This window comes from Muscardinus avellanarius (assembly GCF_963383645.1).
Source record: "Muscardinus avellanarius genome assembly, chromosome: 1".
Classification (NCBI taxonomy): Eukaryota; Metazoa; Chordata; class Mammalia; order Rodentia; family Gliridae; genus Muscardinus; species Muscardinus avellanarius.
In genome coordinates, this window is record NC_137786.1 from 62,020,191 (window position 1) to 62,042,985 (window position 22,795).

At 38.6% G+C, this 22,795-nt stretch overlaps 1 protein-coding gene across 3 annotated transcripts in view; it reads right to left on the bottom strand.

Moving 5' to 3' along the window:
- Positions 1 to 22,795, bottom strand: part of FAM169A (family with sequence similarity 169 member A) — a gene marked incomplete at both ends in the record, with an annotated part of 48,281 nt that overhangs the window by 24,703 nt on the left and 783 nt on the right. For 2 of the 3 annotated variants that reach the window (XM_080716149.1, XM_080716148.1), the window contains 4 exons: positions 2,399 to 2,578; positions 17,445 to 17,616; positions 21,217 to 21,302; positions 21,611 to 21,710. In XM_080716149.1, coding sequence (XP_080572275.1) covers positions 2,399 to 2,578; positions 17,445 to 17,616; positions 21,217 to 21,302; positions 21,611 to 21,710 — 538 coding nt within the window. The remainder of the gene's footprint in view (positions 1 to 2,398; positions 2,579 to 17,444; positions 17,617 to 21,216; positions 21,303 to 21,610; positions 21,711 to 22,795) is intronic. The other variant, XM_080716150.1, reaches the window with a different exon arrangement.

Genomic DNA, 22,795 nt, shown 5'->3' on the forward strand with positions numbered 1-22,795 from the left:
TACCTCATTACCTCATTCTTTATATTTTTATGCCTACAATTTCTTTTTTTTTTTTTGTGGTGGTGGTACTGGGGTTCCTGGAAGCCCTTCTACCTCTGGGCTACACTCCCAGGCCTATTTTATACTTTGTATTTGGAAATAGGGTCTCTCAAACCAGCGCGGCTGGCTTCGAACCTGCGGGATCCTCCTGTCTCCGCCTCCCAAGCGTGGACATTACAAGCCTGCGCCACCACACCCAGCCTTTATTTTTTATTTTCTATATTTTGGTGGTATTGGGGATTAAACTCAGAGATTTTCTACCTTCGAGCTATATCCTCAGCCTGATTTTTATTTATTTGGAAACAGGGTCTCACTAGGTTGATGAGTATCTCATCTACTTGCTGAGGCTGTCCTCGAACCTGTAAGCTTCTTGTCTTAGCCTCCTAAATAAACAATTACAAGTGGGTGCCACCATGTCTGGCGTGTTATTAATTTTAAACCTATGACAAATAATCCAAAAGAATCATGGTAAAAGGTTCTCAATAGACATTTCTCCAAGATGATATACAAAATAGGAAAAAAAAAACACATAAAAAGATGGTCAACATCAAATGATCAAATGCAATAATATTAGAGTAAGATGCTATTTTATACCCACAAAAATGACTATAATTAAATACATAGGTGATAAATATAGACAAAAAATTTAGGGAAATTACAATCCTCGTATATTGCTTATTAGAATGTAATATATTGCAACCACTTTGGAACAAAATGTTATGCATCTATAAAATGAAATATTATTCAGCCATAAAAATGAATTATTAATTCAGGCTAAAATATCGATGAAACTTGAAAGCATAATTATGCTAAAAGAAAGAAGCCAGACATGAGTCAAATGCTATATATATGATCTCATTTATATGAAATCTCAAAATGGATAAATCCAAAGAAACATATAGTAGATTCGTGGTTATCTGCCAGGGACTATATAGGGGTTGAATGAAGAGTGACTGCTAATTGGTTTAAGGTTTCTTTTAGTGTGATGAGTATGTTTTAGAGTTAGTAGTTACAGCTACACAACTGTGAATATATTGAAAACCACTGAATTAAAGTAAAACACTGAAACCCGGGCATAGTGGCACACACTTATAATCCCAGCATTTGGGAGGCTGAGACCAGAGGATCACGGTTCACAGACAGCCTCAACTACTTAGTGAGACCCTGTTTCAGAATAAAAATCAGGGCAGGGAGTGTAGCTTGGAGGTCAAATGCCCCTGGTTTCCATCCCCACTCCTGCAAAAAAAAAAAAAAAAAAAAAAAAAAAAACCAAAAAAACACTGAATTGTACTCTTCAAGAATGAATTAAATGTTATGTGAATGTCTAATTTTTTAAACACTACCACACCCCTAAAAGCCAAATATAAGATCAGTACAGGCCGGTGCTGGGGCCGCAGAGGCCAGATCAGAGCATGCTGAGGGGTGAGGCCAGTGCCAGAGCCAGCGAGGTTGGGATCAGAGCCTGCCAGGAGGCAAAGCTGGTGCTGGGGCTTCTGAGACCTGGATCGGAGCCTGCCGAGTGGTGAGGCCGGTGCCAGGGTCAGCGTGGCTGGGATTGGAGCCTACCAGGCAGCAAGAATGGTGCTGAAGTCAGCAAGGCCGGGATCGGTGCCTGCCATGCAGTGAGGTCATAGCTGGAGCCAGCGAGGCCAGGTTAGGAGCTTGCCTTAAGGCAAGACCGGTGCTGGGGCCTCCGAGGCCGGGATCAGAGCCTGCCATGAGGCAAGGCTGGTGCTGGAGCCAGCAAGGCCAGGATCAGAGTCTGCTGGGTGCCCAGGCCGGTGCCGGGGCCATCAAGAGTGGGATTGGAACTTGCAATGTGGCATACACAGAGAAATATCACAGAAAATTAAAAAACAGATGTTTTCCCTAATATGCAAAGCTGGAAGAAATGGGTAATAGGAGATCTAGTTGAAGGGCCTTATGGAGGAGCAATTAAGGTGACCAACCAGAGGGGATGGGATGGGGGAAGATGGAATTTCTTTAAAACACATGATGTATGTAAACAAATATATCAAAATTAATCACTAAATCAAGCATGGGATTGAGGGAGGGGGAGGGAATGGGATGGGGATTAGGTAAACGCTAATTGGACAATGTGTGCTTGTATATCCTCACAAGTCTTGTATTCCCTTGTGATGTTTGACTACAATGCACCAATAAAAATATATTAAATAAAAAATAAAAAATAAAAGAAATTGAAAAAAAAAGTCAGTACACATTCACAATTTTAAGCCCTCAGAAAGTAAAAAATCCCAAATTTATTTAATACTGGTATCTATGCATTTCCAATATTCTGGAGAAACAAGTTGGATGTGACACTAAGATAAATTTAATATTTTCAACTTAGTCCACTTACCTGTATACATAAGAGAAGACAGTGGATACCGCAAGCCAAGTGCATCTTCTGTAAAGGAATCAACAAAGTCCTCCAGCATATGAAGTCCACAATCTTTGCCTCTATATTTCTTTCTTACAAACATTGTATCAAGAACTGGCAGTTGGTAACTTTGGGTAAGAAATGAGGCGCACATGCTTCCTGTAGTAATAACAGCAGAAACCCAACAATTTTTATGCTAAAATACATATGCATTTGGTGAATTAACAGTCTTTCTAAAAAATATTTTTCCTATATCGCATAAGGTTAAATAAATGTATAAATTCTATAACATCAAGTATTTTCCAGCTTTTATCACATATATATATGTAATGAGAAAAATTCATGTAATCTTTTGCCAACAGTATCATCTAATACAGGCCAAATACAAATACCTTATCTTTATTTGAAAAATAAACTTGATTATATTTACTATATATACTGTAACTATTTATATACATAGTTTCAAACTCACCAACTATCCATATTTCAAATTCGAATAGTAGATGGTTTTTTTTTTTAGAAGTTTATTAAAAGATGGAAATACAGAAAATAGAAATACAGCCCCATGCCAAGATGGCATGAGGGGATGACTCAAATGAGTACACCCATAGTAGATGATTTTATAATACACTAGATACTTAATTCCAACATTAGTGCCCATTAATTAGAGCACTGAACTTTTCCCTTCACTTTTTCCCTAATGAGTACCATCTCATTTTGATCTACTTGATGATGGTAAAAAAAAAGCAATTAGTTCTCCTAAACTGTTAAGGACTAAGGATTACCACTAATTGGAAACATTTGGCTTTGAAATAGCTAAATCAGCAAAAATCTTGCTGTGGACAGATTTCTTAATATACCTAATATGTTTAAGGTTAAGCCAGAAAAATAATTTGTACTGTGCAAATATATTTCTCCTTATTGTATAGCTATACTGATTTGTCCTTACTGTATAGCTATACTGATTTGTCTGCTTAAAGCTGGGCGTGGTGGCACATGCTTGTAATCCCAGCATTCAGGAGGCTAAGATCAGAGGCTAGCAGTTTGCAGACAGCCTCAGCTACTTAGTGAGGTTCTATGCAACTCAGTGAGACCGGGTTTCAAAATAAAGAATAAAAAATAGGGCAGGGGTCGAATGCCCCTGGGTCCCACCCCCAGACCCACACACACAAAAAAAAAAACCCTGTTTATTTCTTTAAGAAGTTGGGCATGGTGATGTAAACCTGTAATTCCAGCACTTGGGAGGTTGAGACAAGAGAATCATGGGTTTGAGACCAATTTTAGCAATTTAGCAAGACTCTCAGCAACCTACCAAGACCCGGTTTCAAAATAAAAAGGACCAGGAAAGTAGCTTGGAGATAGAATGCCCCTAGGTTCAATCTCCATTTCCCACCCATCCGGACACTTACCCAATAGATCTTAAGATGGTTTACAAGTTGAGGGGGTATTTCCTTATTTGTAGAATTCATAGTTATCAAACAATATTCTCTTCTGCCTCAAAATAATCAATCTATTATTCTCAGATTTCTCAGACTTACCAATTATATCATTTAAGGACCTGATTCCTTTAACAAAACTTTGCTTTGCTATTCAAACAAATAATATGATTTGAAAAGTATTTTTGATTTTTTTTTTTTTGTGTGTGTGTGTGTGTGGTACTGGGGATGGAACTTAGGGGCTTTCTACCTCTAGGCTACACTCCCAGACCTATATATATATTTTTTTCTATATTGCATTAGAAACAGGGTCTCAAGACAGGCATGGTGGCACATGCTTGTAATCCCAGATTTTGGGAGGCTGAGACAGGAGGATCACAGTTCAAAGACAGCCTCAGCTACTTAGTGAGGCCCTTTGCAACTCAGTGAGACCCTGTTCCAAAAATAAAGAACAAAAAATAGGGCTGAAGGTGTAGCTCAGAGGTAGAATGCCCCTGGGTTCCATTCCGGGTACCTCAAAAAAAGAAAAAAAAGAAACAGGTCTCAATAAGTTGCTGAGAGCCTCACTAAGTAGCTGAGACTGGCTTCAAACCTGTGTGATCCTCCTGTCTCAGCCTCCCAAGTAACTGGAATTACAAGTGTGCACCACCACACCCGGCTCCATATTTATGATTTAACTGAAGAATTTCAGTAATGTTTTATAATTTTCTGAGACCATCAATTTAAATTAGAGCAGGTAATGCACATTCTTATATACTTAGATTGTATGTGTGTGTGTGAGTGACTAGGGATTGAACCCTGAAGCATTTTATATCCAAGCTATGCCCCTAGCCCATTTTATTTTTATTTTGAAACAGGCTCTTAATCGGTTGTCAATAGCTTCATTACATTGCTGAGGCTGTCCTCAATCATGCAACCCTCCCAAAGACTGGGATTATAGGTGTGAACCAAATCTCCTGGCTTATATACTTGCAACTTTTTTTTTTTTTTTTCTGGGTGGTACTGGAGATTGAACCCAGGAGCATTCTGCCTCTGAGCTATACTCACAGCCCTACTTTATATTTGTTTTTGAAACAGGATCTCAGTTGATTAAAGTCTCACTACTTGCTGAAGCTGTCCTTCAAACTAAAACCCTCCTTTCCCAGCCTCCCAAGAACTAGGACAAGTGTGCACCACTACCCCATGCTTATACTTAGACCTTAGTTGCTGACATATAGTTGGGATATTTTAAGGGTCTAAATTTCGCATATGAATCTAACGAGTAGCTCTACTAACAATTTAATGTGACCATTATCAGTTTTTAGTGTCTTTAAATAAGGGTTTTATCACTGTAGCTATAGTAGTGATCATGAAATTAAGAGGCATTACTAGTAGTAGTAGCAGTTCAAGTTTCAACTACAAGCATAAATGACAGACTTCCGGGAAGATGGCGACCGAGAAAAGCGGGGCTTAAGAGCCCCGCTAACAACCAATCTCCATTACCACAAAATCAGCGCCTTTCATAGCCAGAAAACACCATCACCAGAGAAACAAAAAAATCACCAGGCTCCAGAGAGAAAGCGGACTGAGAACAGAGCTCAGAGCCACAGAGGAGATAACCGGCCTCACGCCCGAGGACGCGGCAGTAGCGCCATACTGCCGGCGGCAGCGGCAAATTCACCGAACAGCTACAGCAAGCCGAGGTGAGTCGCTGCGGCACAGCCAGGTGGGATTTCTCGCCGCAGGTAAAATCTTTTTTTTTTTTTTTTTGGTGGTACTGGGGTTCCTGGAAGCCCTTCTACCTCCGGGCTACACTCCCAGACCTATTTTATATTTCTGAAACAGGGTCTCTTAAGCCAGCGTGGCTGGCTTCGAACCAGCGCGATCCTCCTGTCTCCGCCTCCCAAACACGGGGATTACAAGCGTGCACCACCAAGCCCAGCTCGCAGGTAAAATCTAAAGCTCCCAGTGGCTGAGCTCAGCACACGCCGCAGGGATTCAGAGTGGAAATCAAAACCAAGAAGAAATACGCCAGCCTCACGGCCGAGGGCGTAGCAGCGGCGCCATATTGCCACCGGCGGCAGCAGCAGAGAATTCACCGAATCCAGTACAGCTACATCTGCGTACTCAAGAACAGTGAGTCAAATTGCGGGCCACAGAGGAGAAATCCCAGTACTGTACTCCCTGGGACTTGACCCAGTGGAGGAGTGGCGGTGGCAGAGATATCACACTATAGGAGAACGTGTAACCTGGCACCCCCCACAGTCTAAAGCAGCCTCTATCGACTCTATGGGTCGGAGACTCTGTGATACAACCCAGTAAAGGAGTAGTGGGGTCTGAGATACTACTGACTCGAGATCCAGAACACCTTAAGAGAAGTCATAGTGACCCAAGGGAAGAACCCAGAGAAGGCACAAACTTCCGAAATCATGGGAAAGAGGAATAATACTGGAGCAATGAATGCCCACAACCCTACAACATCAGAACCCGATAAAACAGAAAATCAGAGATTTCTAGAAGATCAAATCAGGAAAATAACTGTAGAAATAATAGAGGTGCTTCGAAAAGAACTCAGAGAGAGCCAAAAAGAGATAAAGGGTGCAATTAATGAAGGCCTCAATTCAAAGCACAAACAACCGATTAGACCACATGGAGAACAGAATCTCACTCTTAGAAGATGATCATTCCAAAAATGAACGCATAGTTTCTAATCTAGGAAAAATATCCGACAGCAGGAATCTGATATTGAAGAAATATGGGCCCATTTTAAGAGAGCTAACCTAAGAATAATTGGAATAGAGGAGGGAAAAGAAAGTGAAACCAAAGGGATCAACAATCTCTTCAAGGAAGTAATAGCAGAAAATTTTCCAAACATAGAGCAAGAGGTTGATACACAGGTCCAGGAAACTTATAGAACTCCCTTTAGACAGGATCGGAGAAGAGGATCCCAATGCCACATAATTGTCAAAATGACCAATGTGGAAGCCAAGCAGAGAATCTTAAAGGCAACAAAAACAAAGGGCCAAGTGACATTCAGAGGCAAACCAATTAGAATCACTCCAGACTTCCCAAACCAAGTCATGAGAGCCAGAAGGACTTGGAGTAACATATTCCAAACTCTGAAAGAAAACAACTTCCAGCCAAAAATTTCCTACCCAGCAAAACTTTCTATCAAATTAGATGGGGAAATAAGAAGCTTCCATGACAAACAGAAACTGAAGGAATTTTTGTCTTCAAAACCAGCGCTAGAGAAAATACTCAAAGAGATTAACTACAAAGAAGAAATAGGTAACACTCACCAGAACCAGAGAAACAAGAGTTTCCATCCAACAGTCAACTAAGATTGGTTATCTGTGGAGATTCATTACTTATGTTAGTCTTTTACCTATCTCTAAATGGTATTGTTTGCCTTTATTGTTGTTAATTTTTAGGATTTCTAGTTGGAATATTAATATACCTTCAGATATAGCATTTGGAAATATTTTATCCAATTCTATTAGTAACTTTTAACTCTGTTTACATTGTCTTTGGATATACAATATTTTTTTTTATTTTTTAGGGAATTTGTATACTCTTCTGTTGCCTGTGCCATTGAAATCATATCCGAGAAATCACTGCCAATTTCAGTGTTATGAGGTTTTATGACCCAGATTTTCTCCTAAAAGTTTATAGTCTTAAGATTTATATTTATGTCTTTTATCTATTTTGAGTTAATATTTGTATATGGGATTAGGTAAGGGTCCAACTTTATTCTTTTCCATGTAATTATTATGTTTCAACAATATTTAGTTAAAATATTATTATTTCTACCACCAAATGTTCATGGAAACCTTGTCAAAAATAACTTGACAATATAGGGAAGAATTTAGCTCTAGGCTTTTATTTAACTCCAATGGTTTATATATCTGCCTTTAGAATAGTACTACACTGTTTCAATTATTGTAGCTTTATACGGTTTGAAATCAGAAAATATATATCTTCTAGCTTTGTTCTTTTTCAAGATCGTTTTGGGTATCTAGAGTCCATATTCCATATTAAATATAGATAGTTTTTTTCTGAAAAATAAATATATAAATATATGATAGTTTCACCTAAAAAAAATAGAAAAAAATATTCTCTGGTAAAAAAGAAAGTAAAAAGAAATATTGAAATTTTATCTTTAAGTCATCAAAAGCTTGGTATCAGACAAATGAAACTGTTATGTGAGATTATCATTTTTAATTTTGGATAAATTGCTATAATACTAGATGTCAACCACTAAGCCAAGCATGGGAGGGAGGGATGGGGAGAGAATGGGGTGGGGATCAGGTGGGGGCTGACTGGGCAATGTGTGCATGTATGTCTACAAAAGTTTGTATCCCACTATGATGTATGAATACAGTGCACCAATAAAAAAATAAAGAAAGAAAGAAAGAAAGAATAAATGACAAAAAGGTACTATCTAGTCCCAGTGTTCAGTACAAAATCTGATGATTTATGGTTGTTCACTATTTTGTGCTTTGACTCCTTACAAAGGAACACTAATTATATGAAGATACATTCTCATAAGTTGTATTCTTTTCTGATTTCACAGAAACATTCCTTCTAAGTGAGAGAAGATATATTCTAGCATCTAAAAGTAATATTAAAATGATGAATTGATCACCAAATAGTGTTCACAAAATTTAAAGGTCTTATACTGTTTACTTGTTAATACATGTTGATTTAAAAATTATCATGCTGGTTATTTTCATTTGCCTATATCTTAAATGCTTCTACTCTTCAGGGTTCAACTTTTATAAGAATGCCATCAAGCTAGGTGTGGTGGCGCACACTTATAATCCCAGTACTTGGAAGGCTGAGACAGAAGGATCGTGGGCTCAGTTTAGATCAACTGTCAATAGATGATGACTGTATAAGTACTTTTAACAACTGAGCCATGCAGTATACCATGACTGCTTTTTTTTCCGTGTTGCTACATAAAGCCAGTGGAAAGAGCACCTGCATAATAATGACATAGCTATGATTTGAAGATTTTCTTTCTTTCCTCTCTTAAGTTTCCTGACCTAGTATCTAACTTTCTTATTTACCTTCTTATTTTATTAGAGCACAGACTTTTATTTACCTCCTGAAAAAAATGCATGATGGGTAACTGTTTTCAGACTGACCATCTAGAAATTTACTTTTTACTTTCACATTTTATTCATAATTTGACTTAATTCAGAATTACATTGGAAATTATTTTCCTACCTTAAAATATTGCTGCTGAGAAATCTAATATCATGTTAATTCTATATGTATGGATCTTTCTCTCACTCTCTGGAAACCCAGTCTTTTCTTTATCCCAAATGTTTTGAAATTTTACAATAATCTATCTTAATACATATCCACTTTCATCCATCATTGTAATGGATGCTCTATCTGAAAATCTATAATTCTGAAAAATTTCCTAGAATTATTTCATTGGTTATTCCTACCCCTCCGGGTTGTTCTTTTTTGATACATTATTTAGACTGACTTCTAACTTTATTTTTTCTTTCCTACTGTCCATCACTTACGATTTGTCTTGTTGTTTATGCTCTTCTTTATCATCAATTCTCCAACTTTATCTCCCTTATATTGAAATTTTAATATCCAAGAGCTCTAGGGATATTCTTTTAATAAATCTTGTTCTTATTTTCATGAATACAACAAATATCCTTACCTCTCCAAAAATATAGATTTTATTTTTTGCAGTACTGGGTATTGAACCCAGGGCTATTCTTCCTCTGAGCTACACCCCCATCCCTATTTTTTTGCTATTTATTTTGAAACAGGGTCTCACTAAGTAGCTGAGGGTGGATGCGAACCTGCGAGTCTTCCTTTCTCAAAGCCTCCCAGATACTGGGATTACAAGTGTGTGCCACCACGCCTGGCTCCAAAAAAAGGGCTATGTTTTGGGTTTTTTGTTTCAGGGTTTTGTTTTGTTTTGTGCATGGTCTATCTCTTCCCAACCACTTCTTCTTCTTTGTTTTGATCTGCATCTTTGAAGTCTGTGGTTTTTCTTAATTATGGCTCTTTATTCATAGTTAAGAGGCATTTAGAAGCCAACTAAAAGCTCTGTATGTGCTGAGCATGGTGGTCTATACCTGTAATCCCAGTACCTGAGAAGGTGAAACAGGAGGATCTGCAGGTTCAAAGCCAGCCTGGCAACTTAGAGAGGCTTTCAGAAACCTAGTGAGACCCTATTTCCAAATAAGAAATAAAATCAATCTGAGAGTATAGCTTGGAGGTAGGATGCCTCTGAGTTCAACCTCCAGTAGCAAATAAATACAAATAAAAATTAAAAGGGCTGTGGGTGTTGGGGCTAGGAGGTAGAATAGCCCTATGTTCAATTCCTAGTAACACAAAGAGAAAAAAAAAAAAAAAAAAAAAGCTCTATGTGCCCAGGGTTTACTGACAGGGTTTACTGACAAGCAGCAACACAGAAGGCTGCTCTCTCTAGACTCTTTCCTGACTGAAGTACTTACATTATTTTAGTTTTCTTATTTTTCCTCTTGGCCTAGTCAAATTCCTCAAAAGAAACATTATTTGTATGTAGTGGTACATGCCTATATCCCAGCACTTGGGAGGCTGAGACAGGAGGACTGCAGGTTCAAGGCCAGCCTCAGCAATTTAGACCCTGTTTTTTTTTTTAAAAAAAAAAAAAAAAAAAAGGCTACAACTATAGCTCAAAGGATGTTCCTGGGTTCAATCTCTAATATCTCCCCCCCAAAAAAAAGAAACAGAAAATTATTAATACTATACTATCATCTACTAAATTTTAACTTTGTTCAAATTTCAAAATTTCACCAGTTTCTCTACTAATGTCCTTGTCTTGCTCAGTTCTGGTTCAAGGTCCAGGACTGTGTATCTCGGTGATGGCTTTATTGCTGGCAGATTCCCACGGTGGCGAAGGCATTGCATGATGAGAGACAGGGAGCATGAAGAGACCTATCCAAACTTTCAGAAACTTCTTGACGGTTCTACAAATATAAATTGTATTGCTTCCAGCCTTCTGCGCTAACATCTCAGGACTCAGTTCCTACATGTCTACCCTTTTCCCAATTATACAATTGTTACTATTATATCACCCCTCTTATTTATTATGCCATTTTAGATTTATGCTATTTTTGTTATTTTTAAGAAACATTCTCAGAATTATGCTTTTAAAAGATGTCTATGTAAACTATTTATAATAGCCCTTTAAAAGCAGTTCACAATGTGATACTAGTTCAAGTCACTATAGAAATAGTTCAAAATGCATGGATTTATAAACTGTGTTTGCTGTATTTTATTTAACTTTATTTTACGTTCTGGGGACTGAACTTAGGGGTATTCTACCACTGAGCTACAACCCTAGCCCTTTTGATATATTTTGTTTTGAAACAGGGTCTCACTAAAGCAGGCCTCAAATCTGCAATCTTTCATCTCAGCCTCCCAATTACTGGGATTACAGGCATGCACCACAGTACCTGGCTCTGTCATTTTAGTGGCATTAAAAGTGGGAGGGAAGTCGGGAGTGGTGGCGCAGGCTTGTAATCCCCGCGCTTGGGAGGCAGAGACAGGAGGATCGCGCAGGTTTGAAGCCAGCCGCGCGCGCTGGCTTAGGAGACTCTGTTTCCAAATAAAAATGTAGCCCGGAGGTAGAAGGGCTTCCAGGAACCCCAGTACTACCAAAAAAAAAAAAAAAAAAAAAAAAATTTTCAAAAAAAAAAAGTGGGAGGGAAAACTGCTGCACATGTTCAACCCACAATCTTTATTCAAAGCATCATCTTCATAGCCATAAAATGACCAACCCCTGCCAATTTAAGTTCCTCACATGCCATCCAAATTTTAACTACAAAACTCTGAGAAAAGTTTGCAGTAAGAGGTAGCTATAGTTTGAATATGGCTTGTTCCCTTCAAAATTTATGCTGTGATTTCATCCCCATTATGAGATTTTAAAACATGGGACCAAATGGAAGCCTCAAGAGGTGCCTTCGCCACCCTGAGAATCTGCCAGCAATAAAACCATCATCAGATACAGCCCTTGGACCTTAGACCAGAACTGAGCCCAAATAGAAATGTCTTCTTTTTAACTGCGGTACTGAACATAAAATGGAATAAGACAAATGTGTGAATCAACACTCTTCCCCCTTACACCTAAACTTAGATGAAGACTTTGAACACAAAGTTCTGTGCCTGAGATGAATTAATTCTGAATGGTATCATGTATGAAATAAAAGTATTACATAAACCAAATGTAGTGGCACACACTTGTAATCCCAGCATTTGGGAGGCTGAGACAGGAGGATCTCAGTCCATAGATAGCCTCAGCTACTTAGTGAGGCCCTCTGCAACTCAGTGAGACCCTGTTTCAAAATAAAGAATAAAAAATAGGGCTGGGGATGTAGCTCAGAGATAGAATGCCCCTAGGTTCCATCTCCAGTACTGCAAAAAAAAAAAAATTAAAGGTATTATGTAGTACTCAGTACAACAATTATTGTAAAATTGTTAATGTAGAATTATTTTACACTTTTTTTTTCATAAGAAGCCTTTCTCTGCAGTCTTCACTGCAGAGTAAACTATCGTTCACTTGTCTAAACTATTTTTGTAAACTATTTTTGCCAGTAAGTTTTGTTACATATCAAGGACCCAAAGGGAAATATTATAAAATAGATTTCACAATTTCAATGATCTTTCATTAAGTGCTTTCCTTTATGTCTTTAGTGCTATGCTGTAACACAAAGGTGTATCTGACTTTAGCATCGATGTTCTTTGTGAATACCAGGGAATACACAGGCCTAAGGAAAGTAATAATTAATAATTTTCCTAAGACATATATGTCAGTTTCCTATTTGTTGCTAAGCCTTCACTTTATAAATTAAGTTATATACCACAGGTGTAGAGGAAAGTAATAATAAAGATTCCCCTTGAATAAAAAGTAAACTTATTCTCCAAAAAGAAAACAAAAACTAAACTAATAATGCATCTAAAGAAAGAAATAATCACTGTCTCTCAAACCAACTAAATGCAATCGTATAGGCATCTGGGGAAGATATGAAACTATAGTAAATGTATAATGTAGTTTTCAACACCATATTAGCTGTGCTAATATTTTGCAGTGGAATAACTATAAATCCTCATAAAAATTTTCAACTTTAAAATTGGATAGAAGCTTAGTTCCCAAAATTTTTCAGCAATAATAGAACTTGATTGGATAACCTGATTTAAAATGTAGAGAATATAGCCGGGCATGGTAGCACACGCTTGTAATCCCCGTGCTTGGGAGGTGGGGACAGGAGGATCGCGCAGGTTCGAAGCCAGCTGCACATGCTGGCTTAGGAGACCCTGTTTCTAAATAAAAATATAAAATAGGTCTGGGAGTATAGCTCAGAGGTAGAATGGTTCCATCCCCCGTACCACCAAAAAAATTAAAAATGTAGAGAATATAATGTTTTGTTACTCTTTTCTTGGAAACAATTTTTTCTTGAGTCTAGGGAATGTTTGTTCTTACTTTAAAAAGATATTTGAAGCCAGGCGTGGTGGTGTACACCTATAAACTTATAACTTGGGAGGCTGAGAAAGGAGAATTACAGGTTTGAGGAACACTTCAGCAGCATATCAAGACTTTCAGCAACCTAGCAAAACCATGTTTCAAAAGAAAAAATAAAAAGGGCTGGAGTATAAATCAGAGGTAGAAGTCCCCCGGGATTCAATCCTAAGCACCCCCACACACATACACAGATAATTTATTATAAGAGATAATTTGTGTGTGTGGTGAGGGGGTGGTATGGGGGATTGATCCCAGGGGCATTCTACCTCTGAACTATACTCCCATCCATACGTGTGTGTGTGTGTGTGTGTGTGTGTGTGTGTGTGTGTGTGTGTGTGTGTGTGTGTGTGTTAGTTTCAAGCTACACACCCAGCCCTATTTTTTATTTATATTTTTATGTTTCATTTTGAGCCTGTCCTTGAACCTGTGATCTTCCTCTCTCAGCCTCCCAAATTCTGGGAATTCAGGCATGTGCCACCACACCTGGCTTATTTAATTTTTATTTTGAAATGGGGTCTCACTGAGTTGAGGAGTACCTCACTAAGTTGCTATGACTGATCTCGAACCTTACAATCTTTCTGTCTGAGCCTCCCAAGTACTGGGATTATAAGCCTATGCCACTACACCCAGTTAAGAGGTAAAATTTTAAATATAGAAGATGTTAACTAATTTATTTGTCTCTAGAAATGAAAGCAGTATTCTCAGAATTACCCATGACTTAAAAGCAGTAACATAGCCGGGCATGGTGGCGCACGCTTGTAATACCCGCGCTTGGGAGGTGGAGAAAGGAGGATCGCGCAGGTTCGAAGCCAGCCGCTCACGCTGGCTTAGGAGACCCTGTTTCTAAATAAAAATATAAAATAGGTCTAGGAGTGTAGCCCAGAGGTAGAAGGGCTTCCAGGAACCCCAGTACCACCAAAAAAAAAAAAAAAAGCAGTAACATTACTTTAATCTCACTCATATTTTTCTTTAAAAAACTTTGATAAAAGAACTGCTTATATATTTTTTCTTAAAATATCTTTGATAAGAGAACTGGTTATGAGCTGGGCATGGTGGTGCATGCTTGTAATCACAGTACTTGAGAGGCTGAGACAAGAGGTTCGCAAGTTCAAAGCTAGCCTCAACAGCTTAGTGAGGCTCTCAGCAATTTAATGAGACCCTGTTTCCAAATAAAACATAAAATATGTCTGGAGGTACAGCCCGGAGGTTGAATGCCCCTAGGTTCCATCCCCAGTAACACACACACACACACACACACACACACACACACACACACACACACGAACTGTTTATGGCCAGGTGAGATAGTGCATGCCTATAATCCCAGTAATTGGGAGGCTGACACAAGAGGATCACAGGTTCAAAGTCAGCCTCAGCAACTTACTGAGGTTCTTAGCAAGCTAGCGAAACTTTATTTCCAAGTAAGAAGTAAAATTGGGCTAGGAGTGTAGCTCAAAGGTACAATGCCTCTGGGTTAAATGCTCAGAACCACCAGAAACAAACAAACAAACAAACAAACAAACAAAAACTGGTTACATAAGTAAACAAGCACTGATCAAAGAAGTGAGGATTTACTTTACTAATAAATTAAGGCAAGTTCAGAAATTCAGAAATCCCAAGCAACTATTTTCCAGAGCCCTCTTTCAACTATGAATAAAAAAAAATTCTTTTTTGTTGTGGGGGTGGGGACTATTCTATTTTATTTGAAAGACAAGTTTGAAACATATGGTGTTTGGGGGGAGTTAGATCACATAGGGCTGGGGTTGTAGCTCTGTGGTAGACTGCTTGTCTATCATGTGCAAGGCCTTTGATTCAATCCCCAGAACCATAAGAAAAATAAATAAGTAAATAAAATAAAAAACATGGCTAGGCATGGTGGCACATGCTTGTAATCCCAGTACTTAGAAAGCTAAAATAGGAGGCTTGCAGGTTTGAAGCCTCAACAACCTTGTGAGACTCTGTTTCAAAATAAAAAATAAAACAGGTCTGGGGTCTAAACCAGAAGTAAAAGGCACTTGGGTTCCACCTCCAGTACCACCAAAAAAAAATTTTAAAAACAACAAAACCATCTACCTAATCCAAAATACCATTTTATTGAGGGCATGCTTTTTATGCAGGACACACAGGTAAATGGTATGTTCTAAATGCACCTTAGCTGATTTCAGGTAGGAAACTCACCTACAACCAGTATGAAAAACAAAAAGCCTCTAATTCCCACAGGAAATGCCTTGTATAAAATAAAGCAAAGTAAACCTCAACTCCAATCATTAAAACAATTAAAAAATGACAAAGTGATGCCTTTTATGTGATACAACACTGAACTTCCATTAACCATCCCCCCCCTTTTTTTTTGCGGTACTGGGAATAAAATCCAACTATTCTTTTATCTCCATATAATTTAATATCATTGTGAAGATACATATAAATTATTGGTTCTATTTAATATATAAACAAGAGCCGGGCATGGTGGCACATGCTTGTCATACCAGCATTTGGGAGGCTGAGACAGGAAGATCATGGTTTGTGGACAGCCTCAGCTACTTAAGTCCTTTGAAACTCAGTGAGACCCTGCTTCAAAATAAAGAATAAAGGCCGGGTGTGGGGGCACATGCTTGTAATCTCAGCATTCAGGAGGCTGAAACTAGAAGATTGCGGTTCGCAGACAGTCTCAGCTACTTAGTGGGGCACTCTGCAACTTAGCGAGACCCTGTTTCAAAATAAAGAATAAAAAGTAGGGTGGACAGGTGTAGCTTGGACGTTGGAATACCCTTGAGTTCCATCCCCAGACCCTCAAAAGAATAAATAAGTAAACAAAATAAAGAATAAAAAATAGGGCTGGGCGTGTAGTTGGTACTGGGTTCCATCTCCAGTACTGCAAGAAAAAACTAATAATGAAATAAAATATAAACAAGAATAAAATAACATATTAAAAGATACACCAAATATTTACTATAAAACAAACATTTAAAATTATTATTACTGTCTTGGCCTTTCTTTGACTATAAGCATTAACTTTCATCACAATGTGTACTGATTACAGAATTAAGGTACCAGTCACAACTATTCTTCTAATCAGCAGTCAATTCAGTATGATCTTTTGACAGGATCTGACCAGAAGAGGTAATTGTGGAAGATTAGTAATGGGGGGGAAAAAAAAATGTGTTCTCTGCTAAAGGTCTTTTGGTCAAGGTAGAGAACAAGTCAGGCATTGTTATGGGTGATAACAATGAGTAGGGTGTACATGCACACATATTAAGTCGGCTAGACCTTCCTGCTCCAGTGGCTCTAGGGACCTGAACATGAAGTGTGATGCTGCACTCATTTTTCACAGGTGGCAGGGTTGAGTCTTCGGATCAGAAACTCAAACTTCAGATTAAGGACTTCAAAGCTGATTTATCTTCTAAATATATTAAAGCATGTTGTTTTTCTTGGTAGTCAGGTTGCTCATTAATATGTCAGGCTAAATCAATGCTTAAAAAATGAGCAATGTGTTTATGCTCCATGAGTTTTAGAAGGAGCCAGTAATAGGAAAAGCAGCAGAAATCTAAATAAACAACATTTAAAAGGAAGTGCAAGGGCAAGAGAAGACAAATCTGAAGTTCAGCTACAACCCTCTCCCCATATATATGGAAGAATTTTCCTCTGTATCAAATGTTCATTTTAATTCTTTTTCAAAAGAGTTCCTCAACAATCCTCATTTTCACAAGGTAGTAGAATCTGAGTACACCCAATAAATACTAAGTAGAATTCCTCAAGTTACATTCCAGAGATTAACAGATAATGATATAGCTAGGGGTATAAAATGGAGATTTCCATAACATACAGTTTAAGTAATTTGTAAGCCAGGCACAGTGGCACACTCCTGTAACCCCAGTACTTGGGAGGCTGAGTCAGGAGGATCAAAGCCAGCCTCAGCAACTTGGCAAGGCCCTCAAGCAACTGAGTGAGATCCTGTTTCAAAATTTAAAAAATAGGGCTTGAGGTATAGCTCAGAGGTAAAACACCCCTGGGTTCAATCCTCAGTACCATAAAAAAAAAAATAAATAAATAAAAAATAATAATTTTAAAGACTCACCTGTAGGCTTAACTGAATAAAACCCAATGGCCTCTCCTTTCTTCCACAGAATCTTAGCATAATCAGTACTGCTATGACACAGAAATGGGATCTCATTTCTCTCCATTTCCTGTTTTCTATAAATAATTCGATTCAGAACATACAGAACCACTCTCTCCCCAAGAGTGCTCACCTATAAAAAAAAGTCAAACAGCAGGCACAGCAGTTATCGTATGCAGCAGTTAGGAAAGGCCAGTCCCCTTGCTCTTGTTCCTGTACCTCATACTGGCATTCAGAGCACTTCAAATACATTTGAAATGATTTGTAAAACATTTTATCAGAGACTATCCATTCATATGAATAACAACCCATCTCTATAGACATTTTGTATAGAGAATACTGCATCTCAGAACATCCAAAAGGGTCAGAACAGATTCCCAGCGCACCAACAGCCTTGCATCTCCTCCACTGGTGCTTTATGCTTCCAGCTACGCAGATCCAGGGCTCCCGGCCCTAACTGCAGCCTCCCACCACACACACACACACACACACACACACACACACACACACACCAGGGCTCCCAGCCCTAACTGCAGCCTCCCACCACACACACACACACACACACACACACACACCAGGGCTCCCAGCCCTAACTGCAGCCTCCCAACACACACACACACACACACACACACACACACACACACCCCTCTTCAGATTCTTCCCTCTGTTCTAGCCTCCACATAAAGGTTTAGTGTTACCCCTTGAAGATTTTTAAGAGCATCTGTCTCATCTGATGAAGAAAGCCACATTATTCCCTTGGGAAAAGGTATCTGTCTCACCTTTTCCAAGTGAAATGCTGTCTTCACTGTAACTACAGGACTATCCCATCCCACCCTTCTCCCACACCCATCTGCTAGACAAGGTTAGTGAAGACTGTGACACCAGGGAAGTCTAGTGAAGCACACTGGAGGCAGTGACAGGACGAAAAGAGCTTACTTCCTACACCCAGGGCCACATGGCCACGGGGACCCTACCAACACCCATGGCCTTTGGATATCAAATAGTTTTTCCTCATAGATATCTTTCATAATAAAAATGAGAGTTCTGTATATAAAGTCTATTTTTTCCCAAATCCCTTTGAAGAATGTAAGTTTACCTTTAGCTTAGTGGAGATTAAAAAAAAACAAAACATATACACATACTCTTCTCAAAAATATCTAAAGCAGCCGGGCGTGGTGGCGCACACTTGTAATCCCCGCGCTTGGGAGGCAGAGACAGGAGAATCGCGCAGGTTCGAAGCTAGCCGCGTGCGCTGGCTTAGGAGACCCTGTTTCCAATTAAAAATGTAAAAATAGGTCTGGGAGTGTAGCCCGGAGGTAGAAGGGCTTCCAGGAACCCCAGTACCACCAAAAAAAAAAAAAAAAAAATATCTAAAGCAAGCACCGGGTATGGTGTCACATGCTTATAATCCCAGCACTTGGGAGGCTGAGACAGGAGGAACTGGTTTCAAGGAGAGCCTCAGCTACTTAGTGAGGCTCTTTGCAACCCACTGAGACTCTGTTTCAAAATAAAGAATGAAAGATAGGGCTGGGTGTGTAGCTCAAAGGTAGAATACCCCTGGGTTCCATCCCCAGTACAAAAAATATATTTATATCTAAAGCAGGAAATCTCCCAAACAATATACCAAAAAAAATGACAGAGGTGACTCGCAGTAATGTACAGGGCATCCATTCCTTCCTTATACAGCTCTGAAAAATGTAAAATCTTCCTCATACTGGGATGAAATCTATTTCCTAAAGACTATACTTTCATATTCTCCTCCACACAGCCTAACAATATCTGAAGCTGGCCATGATGCATCCTAGATTTTATACCAAAGCTAAACAGTGGAATAAGCTAATCTAACACAATGTGGGGTACTTTGCCATTCTGGTCTTCTTCCTTGGCAGTGCCCAAAGCCCTAACATCTCTCTTCATTCCCGGCATTTCTATAATACAGATATTATAGAAATAAACACTGACGATAACTGAACTTTTCTATATAAAGAACTTAGGGTTCTTCCTGGCTTCATTTTGCATCTACATAAGTAAAGCCCAAGTCTTTTCACAAGTACTACTGTTTCAGTTTGGGGTTCATGGTCAACATGTACAGCTAGTTTTTTGGAACCTACAGGTTATTACTTCACATATATGCCTATTTAATTTCATCATATTGTATTCTTGTTTCTAAATTCTGCCTTTCATAGATTAGTTCCCCATTTTTAGCACTGTGACATGCAGAATTGACAAGTATGTCATTTGTCTTCCTCTAGATAACTGATAAAATGGTAACCAGAACTAAAATAGGGGGAGGGACAGTTTTGCAATAGCAATTGAGGGGACTTCCCCTCCATATAAGTGAGCACTAGGCTTCAGACACAGAGTAATAATACTTATCATCCCATTTTATCCCAAGGCGCATTCAAGAATGCAATATCCAGAAGGAACAAGACTAAGCATATTATGCTCTTCCTATCATTTTGTCTTTTTGAAACTGATCTCTTTCAAAGTTCTAAACTCAGAAAAACGAACCTCCCCCATTATAACCTGCAAGATTTTCCCTTTCCTATCCAAATTTCAAAGTTTCTTGACATGCTTTCCTTGTTTCTTATGACCAAATTGCCACAAAAATGAACAGAAGTAACTGACACCTTGAAGGTTTAACAAGTTTTTACAGATGAAGATCTTTAGAAGATCTTAAAGAGCAACTAAAGAAAGCATTATCAGGATACATATTTGTATCTGTTAACATCATTCCTCTTAGCAGTGTATCTTCCTCTTAGGAGTAAGGATCCTGTCTCTGCACCTAACAAGGATCAGAAAGAATTTCTACATCTCTTGATGAATAGTAATGTTTTTCTAAAAAGTCAGTATTTTCCTTAAGAAAAGGGCCTAATATATTTGTGACCAGTTCAAGGGTCCTGTTGTTTTACTTTCACTGTCAGTCACATTCATCCAGCCATTAAAGAGGTCTACGCTTTTTTCTTTCCCAGCTTCCTCAAATAGCTTACATCTTGGCGCCTGTGGAAGTTCCTCCTCCTGTCCTAGTTATCCTTTAACCACAATACCTGAGATGCTCTTAAACCCTTTCTCAAGCTGGGCGTGGTGGCGCACACTTGTAATCCCAGCATTTGGGAGGCTGAGACCGGAGGATAACGGTTCGCGGACAGCCTCAGCTACTTAATGAGGCCCTCTGCAACTCAGTGAGACCTGGTTTCAAAATAAAGAATAAAAAATAGGGCAGGGGGTGTAGCTCGGAGGTTGAATGCCCCTGGGTTCCATCCCCAGACCCGCAAAAAAAAAAAAAAACCTTTCTCCTCTAGCATGGAAACCAGCATTCTCAGCACCTCAGTGGCTGGAAGCTTGCTCGCCCCGAACCTAGTTACTCCACTGTTTAGAACACCACATGGGCCATCAAAGGAGACCAGACTAATTAACAGGTGTCCTGGCCAGTCGCTCCTGGAAACAGAAAAGCAAGCAACCACACTGAGAAAACTAGCCTTTCCCCTACCAAATAAGAAAATCAAAAGCTCAAGTAGATAAAGGTAGTGCCTGCTCAACTAACCCATAGGTATCCAGTCTTCCTCATCAGAAACACGTAAAACAGAAAGCCCAATCTGAGTGCTGGTTTCATCATGAGAATAAAACTTCAGAAGTTTAATATAACCTGTTTATATCACAATGCAGAAGAGTCCTAGAACTTCAAAAACTTATCAATCTATATAGGAAACAATGAATTACAGAATCTTTTTACCTGCTTAAGCCCCTCTCGAGAAGGGACAGATGTTTTCACAATATCATCAATTGCCCACCACTGATCAGCGAGGTAAAGTGCCACAGCTAAAATAGAATAAATGATCATTAACATTTAAGACTTAAGTATACAGTATTATTGTTTGGTAAGGCTTATACAGACTGTCTTAAATACACCCATACTTTACATCTTATAATACAATGTGGCCCAATTTATACCACTTATTTCATCTATTAAGCATTTAATTATAAGCAACTGAGAATTACATTTTCCTAAATTTAAATTTGAAACAAGTTTTCAAAAACAAATTCATTCATGTAGCTACCTTGTTAATAAATTCCTAATGGTCTGGAGAAAAACCTATGAATTTATAAAAATGAATCAATAAAGAGACCTGTGAGTGAATCCTCAGGTGCAAAAAGAGCAAGAATTTTCTGGGTCTGATCTCCACCAAAAAGAGGTACAAAGCCTACATTTGACAGACTAATAGGAATCTGAAATGACAATTGAGTAGAGATTAGTAGCAAGTCTGTAACGAGAACACATGACAAAAACACCAAAGTACTTACCAAAATATTAAACGTGTCTCACATTAACTTTAGTTCTAGGATTTCAATTCATAGAAGACAATATTCCTCAACTCTAAAATATGAGTAAAATCAGAAAGATTTACCTTTTGAAAGAATTTTACTGTGTTGAGGAAAACGCAAACACTTACTTTAATAAATATCACTAATCTCTAGCCATACCACTGAATAAAAACAAAAGGCATATTTGAAAATCAACTATTGTCCATGATCTTTATTTAGACTACATAAAAGGAACATACTTCATTTTCTAGTATAAGAAACCAGCCAGGTAAATGTATCTTTCTGGCAGATATATGCAATACTTTAACATTTTCTGCCTCCATTAAACCATTACTAATTCTCCACTTCAAGTTGATATCACAATTCCAAAATTTATAAAATAATGATGCTAGGAAAGACTTTTAAATTTCTTTTAAGTCAAGCTGGGCATGGTGGAGCACACTTATAATCCCAGTACTTGGGAAGCTGACACGGGAGGATCACAGGTTCTAAGCCAGCCTCATCAACTTAGGCCCCAACTAGCCTCAAAAACTTAGTGAGAATGCCAGGTGTGGTGGCGCACGCTTGTAATCCCCACGCTTGGGAGGTGGAGACAGGAGGATGGTGCAGGTTCCAAGCCAGCGGCACTAGCTTAAGATACCCTGTTTCCAAATAAAATAAAAAGTATATTAAAAAAATAGGTCTGGGAGTGTAACCGGGAGGTAGAAGGGTTTCCAGAAACCCCAGTACCACCAAAACAAAAAACAAACCCACTTAGTAAGGCCCTCTAAAACTTAGTGAGACCCTGTTTCAAAATAAAGAGAGCTGGGGATGTAGCTCAGAAGTAGAATGTCCCCGGGTTCCATCTCCAGTACCACAAAAAAAAGGAAAAGACAGCTCGCTGGGTGTATGCTTATGGGATGATAGAAGACATGGTATCAATTTTAATAAATTTCTGAAAACATCTAAGAAAAAAAGGATTTGCCCACCTCAGTTCACAGTAGAAATCA